At 33.6% G+C, this 15319-nt stretch overlaps 1 protein-coding gene across 2 annotated transcripts in view; it reads right to left on the reverse strand.

The window, feature by feature from the left end:
* The window catches only part of LOC121976131 (probable cadmium/zinc-transporting ATPase HMA1, chloroplastic), a 62078-nt gene that overhangs the window by 32040 nt on the left and 14719 nt on the right, over positions 1 to 15319 (reverse strand). For both annotated transcript variants that reach the window (XM_042528138.1, XM_042528137.1), the window contains exons 5-7: positions 14457 to 14652; positions 8010 to 8122; positions 556 to 797 (exon numbers count right to left, since the gene is read on the reverse strand). In XM_042528138.1, the coding sequence (XP_042384072.1) occupies positions 556 to 797; positions 8010 to 8122; positions 14457 to 14652 (551 nt within the window). The remainder of the gene's footprint in view (positions 1 to 555; positions 798 to 8009; positions 8123 to 14456; positions 14653 to 15319) is intronic.

The following is a 15319-nucleotide window of genomic DNA, read 5'->3' on the forward strand; positions in this document are numbered from 1 at the left end:
TCAAGCTATATTAGTGCCATCTATTAGGAGTCAAATATATGAATTCTAATCCAATATTCAAATTCATGCAAAATATATCATTAGCATTTTATTCATATCTTCTGTATCACTTTTAACTATGCTAAATATAATTTCCTTTGGCCTCCCCCTGTTCTTCACACTTATTTTCTGCTTGCTTGGACGGGACAGTCTTCAACATTAAAAACACCAGACAATCAAACTTCAACAAGACTTCAAGATCTTTTTGTTCAAATATCCACGCACAGTGTGTCTAGTTAACTTTTCTAGTCAGCTTTCCTAAATTTGGACAAGCTAGATGATTATGCGAGCAGTAAGAATTGGCATAAGCTGACTGTTTCACAATAACAATTAAATTTAAGACAATTATTTTACTACATTAAGTTCAAGTGTTCAAATACAGTTTTATCACTTCATGTTCATGTACATGTTTTATGACCTCCCTCTCTAACGGATTCCTAAGGATATATAAACAAGAATCATCAAACTTTAATGGCAACTACCAAATACTATGAGCAACATTAAATCCTTGTTTACCTCCCGATGGGATGTGTAGTTCCTTTTTCCATTGCTGCAGCAACAGCTAAAGCTTCACTCTCACAATTCGGTGTACAACACAAAGACACATCAGATTTGCTCCCTCTAAACCAATGACCATGAATTGGCTCAATTGCCTTACACATAAGCTTTCCAGTTGTGAGAGTTCCCGTTTTATCAAATGCTACACATTTGCAAGCTGCAAGAGCATCAAAGACATGCCCGCCCTTGAGCAAAATTCCCTACATTAATAACAACGAAATTACTCCAATAAAAAAATGATGGAATTTCAAGAAACTATTCAATACTGAAAACAACATATTAAGAAAATTATTGCATCATATATACTTCAATTGCAAATATAGCTCAAAAAAGTTATCAAAAACGTTTTAATACAAGTCCTAAAATTTAGTATCTCAGTTTCTTTACAATGTCTGGTATCAGCTCACAACAACACTCTCAGTGGTAAAACCCTTGCCAACAAAAGTCGAAGGTATTATCCAAGTTATGGTTTGGCTCCACCACTCTGATCCGCTCCCATTTGGCCTATTTATCTCCAAGAATAAGTAATATAGTTATGTAGTATACAATTGAATTGAAATTCATAGAAACTTTGGGAAAAAATATCGAAATGATGTCCACTTACAAAATATATGAGTGGAAGCGGAACCCAAGGGAAAGGCTACTTCTACCCATCACCTCCTACTAATATCCCATAATGAAGCCCTAATGAAATTAAAATGTCTTGCATTGATTGAAAGCTCCGATTCTTGCAACATCTTAGTGAGGTTAATGCAAGTTTGAAATGTCATGTTGTACCAAGTGGCGGGATTGAAACATATCATTCTAGTAATTAAAAAATCCAAAATTAGCATTACGAGTAATCTCTCACATGTCACCCCTACAAATTTTGTTTGTGTGTGTGTGTGTGTTCAAAATGTACAAAATGAGACTTTACGAGCTATTCACGTCTGATGAAGTATCATATCAAAATAGACACCTAAAGACCTATATACATCTCTGTTAACCCGATACCCGTGAACGTCTCACTCAAGTTCGTTGTGTTATAGTTGGTGCTCTCTCTAGCGTCTGTACCTAAACTAGACGTTGATGTCACCCCTATAAATTGTGTTGATGAGTATAAGCATCATGTCGAACCTAAGTATGTTTCAACATTTTCAACACCTGTCAATACAAGTTCAAGCAATGTTTCTTTTATAGCTTCTTTATCCAAAATTATAATAAATTTATCGTCTAATTGTTATAGTCATTTTAAAAATAACCATAGTACACTTAGGTGGAAAAAATTATAGGAATCAAACTTATATGAACTTTTTATGAATTATAGGACTCCAAACAAAAGCTCATAATAACTCTACAAAACTTGGGAACATTTTTTTTGGCAATGTCAAGGTCTTTGATGACTCAATATAATTCAACATAAAACCGCAATGACTCGCAAAAGAACTCCACAAAGACACACAACTTGTAATCAGCTCCACTACAGTCTTCTTCAGCTCATGAAGAGCTTCATGAGGACCACATGAGTTCAATGAGTGTTTTCTTCAACTCAGGAGTACCTCCACGTGAAGAGCTTCATGAAGACCACATGAGTTCAAGTGTTTTCTTCAACTCAGGAGTACCCCCACCTCCATCTCCTTACTCTGCCACTAATTTGCCACAGACTATCTTTATCAACTCCTGCTCCATTGAGATTTTAAACCTTCATTAAACCATTTTTTCAATGGCCCAAATGGAGTATTGCTCCTAAGATATCTAAAAGTTGAATTGATTGATCCACATGTCTATTAATGCTCAGTTCACAACTGAAAAAAAAAAGCAGATAAAATTAGAATTAGAACCCGTGGAAATATAGGACAAGGAAACCAGTAGGTGCTAGGCCTTTAACGTGAGTGCATTAAAACATATAGACGAAGAGACTTGTAGGAAGGTTGTAAGTTGAACTCCATCATATCCAAATAGCCATGATCTCAATGTGATCTGCTGACCCATATGATGATGCCATTGATTGCGATTCATAACTGGCCGAAAATTATAATTGTTATCCTGAGCATCATGAGTGAGATCGTGTTATACACGTTCATGACTTCAATATTGAAGTTTAAGGAGCATATATTTCTACCAACATTCTGTATATCCGACATCATCATCTACCCACTATCTAGATTGTTTTCAATGCCATTATTTTAATTTTTAAACTTCCTATCAAACAACATTAAAAAGATAAAACAAAATGTCCTTGTTTTCTCTGAGCAACTCTTTATTGATAAGTGCAAGAAATGTTTATATTTCTTCAACGGATAAAATTAACCATGCTTTTACCAATAAAAACCTCTTGTTCTTCATATAGGCATTGCCTATTCTTAACTACTTGTTAACTTAATTTGAGAAGGCTATTTTAGACCCGACCACGGGCCAAGTCTGAACCGGATTCCTAACCGGTCTACTGGCCGGTTACCCCAAGGTTTAAAATTTTGACTCGTGCCAAGATTTCGGTCGCAAACCGGAATGATACGGCTTTGATATCGTATCATGCCAATACGATTTTGGTATTTTTTATTTATATATAGTAATTATTCGATAAATATATTTATTATGTATAATTTAAAAATAAGTTGTATATTGATTTTATATAAGTTCTCCATTATTAAACAACTTAATATTGTTAGAAAAAATAAGTAAATATAGCTTTGGTAAAGAAAACTGAGCTCTCAATAATTCAAATTAAAATTAATATATCATAATATGTTACCTTGCTAATACTAAAAGGAATGCGTGAATCACATGGAAAAATTGGTTCTTATAACATTTTGCTTAGATAACTTCTATAGTTCTCCAATGCCCAAATTAAATAATCATAATTATATAAATTAAGACAAAGATATCATTTTATATATAATAATTATATAAATTAACTATTTATTCATTGAATTAATTATTAATTTAAATAATATATAATTAAAATATTAAAATATCAATTAAAAATTAAAACAGTAAAAAAATATCAGAATATAAATTAAATTTATTAGAATTTTTATAAAAAATTTTAAAAATTTTCAATAAAATTTAAAACTTAAAAACAATTTCAGAATATCATTTAATAAAATTTATTAATTTTTTAAAAATTTTAAATATATTTTATTGAGATAATTTAATTAGGGTTTATGAAAACCTCTTTAAAATATCACACTTAAGTGGGAATTGTTTGAATTATATTAATTTTGCACAGTGCTCGTGACGCACGCATGCGCACCCGCGACATGCCCTGCACGCCTCCGGTACCATTAGAGGCGTCCGGCAACGCCTCTGGCAAAACCGGAAGCGTCCGACGACGCTTCCGATGGCGCTAGAAGCATTCTGCTATCCTTCCGGCTCCGCCAGAAGTGTCACGTCACGACGCCTCCCGCGCCCGTGATACTTCAGGTGCCCCGCAATGCCTCCAGCGACATCGGAGGAGTCCGGTGGCACCTCCGACGGCACCGGAAGCATCCGGCGATGCATTCAGGATGTCCTGCTACTCGCGACGCGCGCTCGAAATGGCTACACATAGGGTGCTATTTCGATTCCTCAGCAAAACGACAAAAACCGCCCATGCCGGGTGACATTTCAATCCCTAAGTTACCCATTAATCTGATTAAATAAGTCGGAACCCTAACCAACTTGTCTGGGGATGGGTTGTTGGATGTGGTTCAAGCCGTGAACCGGTAGTTCACATCGTCATTTGTTTTTTGAATTTGCTTGTTGAAGCCACTAGTAAACCACCAATTTTTGTCTAAGTAATGTTTTTATTTTTATTTTTTTAAATAAAAACTTTGAGATTATTTGACCATTTTTTTTTATCAATAACTACAATTTAGTGACTGTTATTCTCCAAACTCTATAAATAGACCACTCATTTCATTGTTTTCGCATCATCTTCTCTACTCTTGTCTCTAAATTCCAAAATCTCGATCGCTTTCAACTTCAATTCTCCAATTCTAATGGAAGGAGGTTCATCTCAATCTCGGAAGTGCAAGGAAATAGTGTCTCTGAATGTGGATCTCGACAACATTCAATTTATTGATGATGAACTAGAGCAACTTCCAACAATCGAGACAAAAGAAAGTACTAAATCTTCTAAGGTTTGAGAACTCCACCTTTAAAATCATATATTTTTACTAAATATTTTGAGAAAACCACTCGTCTATCTAGTGAATTATGTGCAAAATGGAAGTATTGCAAAACCTCCTACAAATTCCCATCGAATGCACTATAAGTCATTGAAGCGACATATTGAAATGAAGCACCTGACGAAATTTGGAGTTAAACGTTCTTAAACACAATTGTATAGATTTCCATTGACTAATGGAGGTACCAATTCAATTTAGTTAAATATCCTGATAATAAATTAAGAGAATTATTAGCTAAATTCATTTCTTTAAAATATCTTTCTTTTAGTTTTGGGTCTTAATGCCCATTTGAAATTTTTTTGTCAAGAATCACTTAGCCCATCTACTAAACGTGTTCTCCGAATTACAGTTACTTGTATAATTAAAAAATTAATAAGACAAAGAAAAAAGAATTAATTATAGAATTTAGTAAATTAAATAAAAAGCCTAATATTTGGAATGACTATTGGCAAACTCATTTATTTATGGGTATGACTTGTCATTAGATTGACAAATTAGCATATCGAGTCTTTGATGAAGCACACACTTCTCCCAACATCTCTCAATTATTATGCTTAATTTTAGAAGAATATGAATTGACTTCTAAAATACTTTCAATATCATTTGATAATGTTAGTTCTAATACTACAAATATTGGCGAACTTAAATGTATATATCTCATACGATTAATGGTTTATTTTTCGTATTCAATGTGTATGTTATGCTTTAAATTTATATCCTCAAGAGGAATTAAAATTTTTTAAAAAATCAAATTAACAAATTAAAAATATTATTTCTTATTTGTGAACATATCCTAGTATACTGAAACAATAAAGTAGAGTAACGTAATATATCAACACATTAGAATTCAACATATAAATTATAACAAGATTCATTTCGATATAAAGAATTGTCATGTTAATTTTTTTGTACAAATACTAATAATACTAATGTATATTTATTTCCACACCAATTGAATATATGTTGTATTTGAGCAATTTTAAAAATATTTAATTATGCAACTGAACAATTTTTCGGTGTAATGATGAATTTTTTTAACATAGCTTTAATCTTAATAAACATGTGAATGAATTTTTATTTTCTTGCGTGTTAGCAATAAAACCAAAATGGAATAAAAAAATATCATATTCATGATATTTATTTAGTTGCATTTGTTTTAGACCCTACACTTGAATTAGATGGTTTACATGAAATGTTAATTATGTATTGTGATGTTTTAATTCCATTTAAAAATTCTTTTTTTAATACTGTTAATATTGTACAAAATACTAGTAATTTACATGATATTAGAATTATTTTACGACTTTTTTTTAAATAAAAGATATAGGGAATCCGATTTCGATATCCTACCATGGTGGTCGCAAAAGACTTCTTGTTCTCCAACATAGCAAAAGAAATTCTAGACGTTTAGTTTCAAAGGTAATATATTGGATGAAAGAAGACCTACTTTATCTCCTGACTCATTGAAAGTACAACCATTACTTAATGATTGGACGAGAGCTGCAACAAGAATACAAGGAATGCAACTTTCAAATGACGAAATAGAAGAGTATGATACCAAAGAAACTAACACTATGGAAATGAGAAATGGAAATGAGTAACGTCACTTCTTAAGGAAACAAGGTAAAAACGTAAATGAAGTACATGAGTTTTGATTCCAAATTGCACTAAGGAGATACGTAGACAACTTAAATAAGTATAAGCTCTTTTTTATATTTTTATTTTTTAAAATATTTTTTAAAATAAATAATCATAATCTTGAACCAACACGAACCATGAACCAAATTGTAACTGGTGATTCCGAACCATAACCACCTTGGAAGGTTAAGGTTAAGGGTCGACATTTTGAAACCCTTGAACCGATGATTTCAAACCATGGTCAGGCTATTTGGATCAATGTTGATGATACTATTCTCATGGCCCCGAATAAAGAAACGATTAATGTCACTTCGTCATAAGTCAAGTAAAAGTTCACTTTTGATATTAGAGCAAACTCATACACTTACACTCATTTCAAGTAATCTCACAATACTTACATTAGCACACTACCAGTGTCGCTTATGTTGTCACTAACCATGCGTGCTCATGACATATATGTGCTCATAGTCATATTAAGCTGAGAAAGTATGAAAAAAAAGTTAAAATTATGAAAATTTGTGTTATTATTTCCGCAATCTTCAAATTTGTTGTACATAAAGTGTTTGGAATTGAATTCTTCACCATGTTATTGTTGTTTGTAATTTCCGCAATTTACTTTACATCAACATTGCATGTTAAATTTGCATAAGATGCCAATTGTCTAAAACACCTAGGCCATTTTTTAAAGCCTTGATGTGGCACAACACTGAAGTGATACCAAACAATGTAGATCAAGTGCTAGAGATAGGAACCATTCTTAGAGTTGGCAATTTGTGGTATGTCATGACAATCATAATGGCTCATGTCATATTGTGCCATTATTGAATAGTATAAACCAATACAAATTGGTTAAACTTTTTAAATAAATTATATGATGTAGGAAATGCTTATCTTTTCTATCATACCAATTAATATAATCTATAAAGTTGTTACACTTTCTCTAAATTTTTAATTAATTAGATAATAAGTCTTGCCAGGATACATTCTTATTATCTTTCTGTGTTGTCATTTTCAAAGGTGTAATTGGTGTTTTGAGTAATGTTGTCATTGTGTGTCATTCAATATTGTTTTCCCAAATCCTCATCATCTTGAATGGCAGAAGTGGTCTAACATGGGATTATAGTGATTAATAGTAAATGATTTCTCCAAAAGGATGATAAGAGAACATGAGATTTCCAAATATTTATTCCTCAGAAGTTATTATAACTTATATACATTGTGGTCCATGTATTCCTAACCATAACAAAACGTCTCTACTGTTAGCTGCCCACCATGAGAAAACATGTACCTGCACTAGGTATCTTAACAGATAATGTCAGATTAGTTGCAGTTGTCCGTTACATATTTTCTTCATGTAACAAGAAGCACATGGTAACACCAGAATAAGTCAGTACACATGGCATTACCATATAAAAGTAAGTAAACTAAAACCACAAGACTTGATCTTTGCTTGGTCCAGAAAATAAGCATGCAAGATTTCATGTTTATACCATACATGAATAAAAACCTAAGTGAATTTGATGAAATGCTAGTTAGCACAAAAACAAGGCAAATGTGAGAATAAGTATAAATATACTAACACAAGTCAACCATCAATAGAAAATAGGAGAAAACCTTAACTATTACCTTCCGTGCGCATGCACTGATTGCAGTAGCATAAGCTAAGGGAGCTACAGCAAGTGCACAAGGTGATGCTGCCACCATAAGACCCAAAGCTCGGTAAACTGAGCCTCTAGAAACTACAAGGAAAAAATGAATGTCCACTAACACTTACAGCATATAAAAGAGAAATGCCCCAAAAGCATCTCAAATAGCAATTACAGTTACAAATCAGCTTCAGAATCTCAAATCGAGTATAATAAACAGAGTTGGTAATCATTTGAATTATCAGGAACCAGTCACAGCAACTATGAATAACTAACCTTATCAAGGTAACAAAAATTCTAATAACAATAGTTTAAATAATTTTGGTCACTGAACATTTTTCATAATGCAACACTTGAATCCCATTACTATAGGAATATACTTTTCATTATATAAACCATATTTTTCTCACAAATTTTGCATTCCTTCGATATACAAGTTTGTAGAGTTTACCATTTTGATGATATTTAAAACTATAAATTATGATTAAAAGGTTCTATTGCAGACTGCATTGCACTACAAAAATACAACTATTGGAGAATAAACATAAAAAACCATGCAACTAATAGTGAATATAGATTTCGGACAGCAAAGCACCCATACAGTGCTTCCTCTTTCCTCAGGCTCCAGGTAATTCCAACTCCATATTTTCCTCACAAATTTTGCATTTCCTTCAATATACAATTTTGTAGAGTTTACCATTTTGATGATATTTAAAACTACAAATTATGATTACAAGGTTCTATTGCATACTGCATTGCACTACAAAAATACAACTATTGGAGAATAAACATAAAAAAAAAACCATGCAACTACTAATGAATATAAATTTCAGACAGCAAAGCACCCATACAGTGCTTCCTCTTTCCTCAGGCTCCAGGTAATTCCAGCTCCATGTCTTGTGTAAGTCTTGTCTTACCCATCGCAGCAATAGAACTCCACAACAATGTTTTCATTCCCCTTGCAAAACCCTCATTTTCTTAGTAAAGTAATGCATACGAGAAGTTCATGTGGATTTAGCAGCAATAGGAATATAAACCGATGAATATCTATGTTGTTTTGAATTCCCTTATATTTCTCTTTGTTTTGTATCCTGAAATTTAATCTAGAACCTATCACCTATTAGTAAGGGTTAGTTAGGGTCTATCAACTGGCTTTAAGGTTGAAATGATTTGTTTAAAACTGAATCAGGCTGTCAAGTAAACTTTGATCAATGAGGTTTTGCAAAAAAGGTTATTTTCCATGCTTTATCTGAGGTGTCTTCATCCGGAAGTGGCCCTATTGGTGTTCAGGAAAATCAAAGGGGAAACCCGGTGCACGAAGCTCCCGCCATGCGGGGTCCCGGGGAAGGATCCATTGTACGCAGCCTTACCCTATTTTTTGCAAGAGGTTGTTTCTAGGATTCGAACCCATGTACGCAGCCTTACCCTGTTCAGGAAAATCAATGAAAGGATATTTAGAAATCAGAGCTAGGAACTTAGCTATTAAGATGATAAGAGGCACATACTTCTGCTCAGCCTTATGGGTTGAAGCTGGCGTGAATGTTGTCAGAAATTTGTAAAGGTGGCTTGGAAGCTCATCATGACATAGTGACAGTTAAGAGGGTGTTAGGTTGTCCTATCTAAAGTCAGTTGATATCTTGGGGATTTTTCATAGGAGAAGAAAGGGTCAAAGAAGTTCATAATCGTAGAAGTAAATTATTTCTTAAAATAGGTGGAAGCGGAACTAGTTCAGAACATAACTTCTTGTGGTTGGATACCATCACTATGTTTGAGCTACCCATTTAGTGATGAAAAATGGAACATGCCACATCCGCAAACTAAGAGGCAGACTTGAGTGACCAACAGGATATTGCGCTTCCAAGACTGGAGAGATAACACTGCCATCTTATAGGAAAATGAATTTTACTCAGGATGAACAAAATCAGAACATTCAAGTGAACTTGGAATGGATTTGCTAAAATTAGTTGGAATTGTACCTGTGGTCGCATAGCACAGTACAAGTTGGTCATGGCAAGAAAGAAAAAGAGTATTGAAGATTTAAATAAGAAAATTGTTATTTAGTTAAAATTTTATAAGCCTTATTAATGAAATTAATATAATGCTTCAGATGGGGAGGATTAGTCTTGAGAAAGATGAAAGCAAGTTGACCTACACAGCAGAGAAAGGTCGTGCCTAATTGGAAGGGGTCATATTGAATGCCACCAGAGGTGTGAATTGGAGCTTATAAGTAGAGCAGTCTAGAATGGAAGGAAATCCTTACTCCCTAGGTTATAGAACTTAGCTAACTTTAAAACTTACATTGAGGGCCAGAATGACTATAGACCAAGAATTAAAATTCAGTTCACCAATCACTTTACTTTCAAATGCTTGTATTAAAAATTGAAAATATCTTTACATGTTCTACACAAAAAAAAAAGATTAATCTTAAAGATTTTATAAAGAATTAATTTTGATGCTCTAAGCCACTCATTAGACTTCAAACCAAGTTAATTCCCAAGAAGATTGACCATAGGCAAGATGTCCAATTGTCCAAAGCAGACAAATTTGGACTATATGAAGCCATAGTTATCATCTCTGCAGTTGTAGTCAAATAAGAAGGGGCATCCTAAATAAAAAAGCATTGATTCAAGAGTCCAAAGAAATATCTTGAAATGAAAGAGCATCAGACCTTAGATACCAAGTGAAAGTTAAGACCTAAAGAGGCATCCTGAAATAAAAGGCAGATAAACGCAGGTTAAAGGTTCCAAGAGACATCCTCAAATAAAAAAAGAATAGCACCTCAGACACAAGATGAAAATCAAGACAGAGAAATGATTCCTGAAATTTTTTCTTTAGAGAAAAACTTAGGTCAAAGGTCTCAAGCCAAAGTTCAAAATCTTGAGTCATGCCAAGTTTCGATCTTTGACTAGAACGATACTATTTCGGTATCATGCCGATATTTCGATGTATGGTGTCGACAATGGATTAGAGTTGAAGAAGGAGCGGAAGCATAGAAAAGAGACATTGTCTTGCATATATGTCGAGCATGGTTTTAAATCTTGTGTCATGTCTAGCAAGAAAAACAGTCAAAAAAAATTATCATTTTGGTAAATTACCGAAACTCAATATCACTCCGTACAAACAATATTTCCTTCCTTTACTTCATCTCCTTCCACATTCAACTTCCAATCTGTCGCCAACACCATGCATTAGAACGTCAACACAATATTGGAATACTATCTTTCAATCAAAAATCAAAACTACGGCACAACTCGAGATTTTGAAACTTAGTGTTAAGCGGTATCGAGTTTCAATGATTTTTGATCTTTCACCCGGCACGGTGTGAGACTTCAAACCATGCTTCAAACATAAGATTAAACTAAGACTCAAAGAAGCATCCTAGAATAAAAGGGCAAAAGATATTTAGTTAAGAGTCTATAAAGGCATAAGACCTCATATGAGAATGATAACTAAGACATAATAGGTGTCCCAAAATAAAAGTGCATAAGACCTTAGCTCTAGGGTTCCAATAAAGAAGCATCTTGAAATTAAAAGGGCACAAGCCCTCAAATCCAATATAAAGACTAAGCCCCAAAGAAATGTTTTACAAAAAAAAAATCATAAGACCTCTAACCAAAGATTCCAAGAGGCATCTTGAAACAAAAGGGCCATATGAACTTAAACCAAAATGAAGACGAAGACCCAAAGAGGCATCTAAAATAAAAGAAGGTAGCCAAGAATTCCAAGGTGCATGCTAAAATGAAAAAGGAGTAAGACCTCATACTTGAGGTGAAGACTAAGACCCAAAAAGTAGGGGACTTCCTTCAACAACAATAATTTAAGGCACACCCTCTGTTTTATGTCTTGCTTAGCTAGAGAAATTTTTCTAGGGAGGAAATTCTTGCCAATCATCAATGACTAAACTTCCTTCAACTTCCTCCAAACAAGGAACATTCCTACATCTCTGAGGCGAAAATGCTATATGGATATATGGATGAGTTCATTGTCTAAGACCTGTAGAGGGAAGAACCAAAGTTGAAGGAAAATATAACGAATCCAAGTACTCTGGCCATAAAATGGCAGAGTTCTTATATTTATCAACACAACAAGTCTAACAAATCAGTTCGTCCTGATGAACAAGCTCAATGTCCTAGATGATCTTATTGTGTTTGGATGATTCTGACTTCAGAACCTCCATGTCTAGAACAGTTTGCTCTAAGCATCTAAGAAACCTAGGGAACTTGGTTAGTTGAAAATTGAAATCATTTGAATATTCATGCTACATGAACTCCTGCACTTTTATTGTTCAAGTCTGTAATATTTCAACAAGACCAGTCCCTTCACTTTGGCACCCTTTAGCCAGTAATTAAGCTCCTTGGCCTATGAGCTACCACCCTTGTGCTTCAAGTGAACTTCAATCCATTAGCATGTTAATGAGGATCTCAATCCATTTTATATTTTATTAGGACTTCAGTTCTCACACATGCATCTCTCTGCCCTTATGCAAGTTACTTGGAGCATTGGCCCATTCTCTTATGCACTTATCACATGATCCATTTGTGATTAGTGGATGTGGCTTGTGTTTCTATAATCACACAATATTAACAAAGCACTAAATTGAGCAAATGTTGTTGTCAAATACTGATTAATAAGTTTGAAAGATGTTAAAACTAGGATATGGCGGTGACCATTAGATTGATTAATAACTCTAACTCGATATCATTATTTCATTCCTCTTAGGAAATGTAAGTAATGTTTATTAATTTCTAACCTAGGGGAAGCCTATAGCAACTGTGGTAAATGGGAGTGATTTTGAGCCTCGATAAATTCCTCACTGTGGCACTAATGTATGCTTATAGAAGGTTTGCCCAAAATTGGCTTTGAATTTTCATCTTAAGAATGATAAAAGAAAATTTTGAAATGGAAAGATCATAGATCTTCCCAAAAAGCAAAAAATGAAATTGCTAACAATTATATTTGGAAGCGAACCGTAGAAAACTAAAAAAGGTTAATTACTTTCAATTTCACAAAGAAAGTTAACAAACACACGTAACTTAAATTTTCTTAACAAAAAATCAAGAACGGTTTAATTGACATGTGAGCAATGAAGATGGCAATTAATTATGGAGGTTTGATTGAACAAATAATGCATATACATTAACATATGTTTGCATTTATTGTATATTTGTGTATATATTTATATTTTAGTAGCATATATATGAATAGAATATTAATTCTAACCATGGTTCAAATTTTGTTCTATGCCGGATGAAATGGACAAAATTTGTCGTTCCACCCTCAGCCCGACACTGCACAATAGGGTCACGGAGGCACTACGATCCCGCGGCGACCTCCGTGGGTCAAGGGGGGATGCCCATGGGTGATCGGTGTGATGATGCATAAAGGAAGAAACTTATGTTAATAATTTTAACCTTAAGTTAAAGATTTTAAAAGGCTTAATCAAATCCTAATAAAATTATCTCATTAATACAGCTGTTAGACGTGTCAACCCGTGGTGGGGCGGGTTGGCTCCTCAAAAACCCATCGTCTGATGGGTCGGGGTGGGTTGTTCTGCCATCATGGCGGCATGGGAAATCCCCAACCCAGCTCAACCCAAGGTGGGTTATAGGTTAAATGTGCCAGCCAATGAGCCTACCAAAAAATAAAAAATATATATAGAAAATATTGAAAATTTTAATTTGGGTTGCGGGTTAGGCAGGTCAGCAGCCCGTTAAGTTCACACTTTAGTTTTAAATTTTGATTTTTTTTTTGTCTTCTTCTTAACCCGTGGGCCAACCTAAGCCCACGGGCCAACCTACCTACCCGCAACCCTTGCGGGTTGGCCCGCCCTAATCCACCTTTACATGGATTGATAAAACTTTAACCCAACCCGCTTAAATTATTTGGTAGGCCGGGTCAACCCATCGGATCCAACTCAAATTGACAACTCCACTCATTAATATATATATATATATATATATAATTTTAATTTTAAAAAATATATAATATTTTTTTATTTATTTGCCATATGGAGGCGCCATGATCTCATATTTCTTTTTAAACAAAATATTTTGTTTTTAAAATTTTTTAATATTTAAATTAATTTTTTAATTAATATATTATATATTTAAAAAATACCAAAACCATATTGGCTTGGCATATCGGTGTGGCATGTACAATATCGAAATTGTATCGTTCCGGTCATAAGTCGAAACTCAGATTTTAAATCATGATTCTAACTATTTATCCATCTAGCGTTTTTGACATGCGCAAGACAACCATATTACTATCATTTTTTGTTATTAAGTTTTTTTATTATGCTCGGCATGCACTGTAGCTAGCCTCCTCTATATTTGCAGAAGGGACTGTATTCGATAAATAGTTAAGTAGTTGTAATTATCTCAACAATTTGCAGCATATAAATATCCTTATCATATGTGAACATTACCTGAGTTACCAAGGAAGGGCCACTTAAAAATAAATGGTCCAAGAAGAGCTATCCCCAAAGATAGAGCAACAACAACCTTGCTATAGTATTCGCCAAATTCATCTAACCACCTTTCTAGCCTTGGCTTATTTAGTTGACCTTCTTTTGTCAACTCAACAATCTTGTTAAGTGTTGAGTCTTCCCATGACTTGGTCACCTAGAGTAGAAGAATTAGATAAAATTAAATAAATGATATCAAATATATGACGAATAAAAAAATGAAGCAAAAGCGACGACAAAAAAAAATAAAAAGAAAACAAAAAAAAAAGCCTTCTATTAGCTCTCCTTGAATGGACTTGAAGGTAAGCACTTGCCATTGGGGTGAAAGATATCTATTAAGGAAGAAACTAACTCAGCAGTCCAAGATAAGTAAACTTCTGTTGTGATATCTAAAATACCAAATGAACTGCTCCGTTATAAATTACTCAATTTGATTCACACCTAGTTCAACAGTAAAGCAACCTCAATTTGATCACCATCTGATCTAACCATCTATTGGGTCAACAAAGCTCAAATTAATCAAGTTTGAATCCTCAAAATGATCCCTTAAAAATCCAGATTAAGCATATTAATCCCAAGTTTTGTTAAATTTCTCTAATTAATATCTCTAATTCTTGAATCAACTCTTAATCAAATATTAGGATAAAGCAGATCAGGTAGGGTTTAAGTTGTGTTGAAGCTAAGAGGCTCTATGCCCATTAGTGTTAGTTACATGGACAAGTGCAGTAGTCCATAGAATCATACTTTTTCTATATTCTACAACTCAAGCATTTAAAGTAAGTGGTTAGCCAACCAACTTTATAATTATATAACGGAACAGATAG

This window comes from Zingiber officinale, chromosome 4B, assembly GCF_018446385.1.
Source record: "Zingiber officinale cultivar Zhangliang chromosome 4B, Zo_v1.1, whole genome shotgun sequence".
In the NCBI taxonomy this organism is placed as follows: Eukaryota; Viridiplantae; Streptophyta; class Magnoliopsida; order Zingiberales; family Zingiberaceae; genus Zingiber; species Zingiber officinale.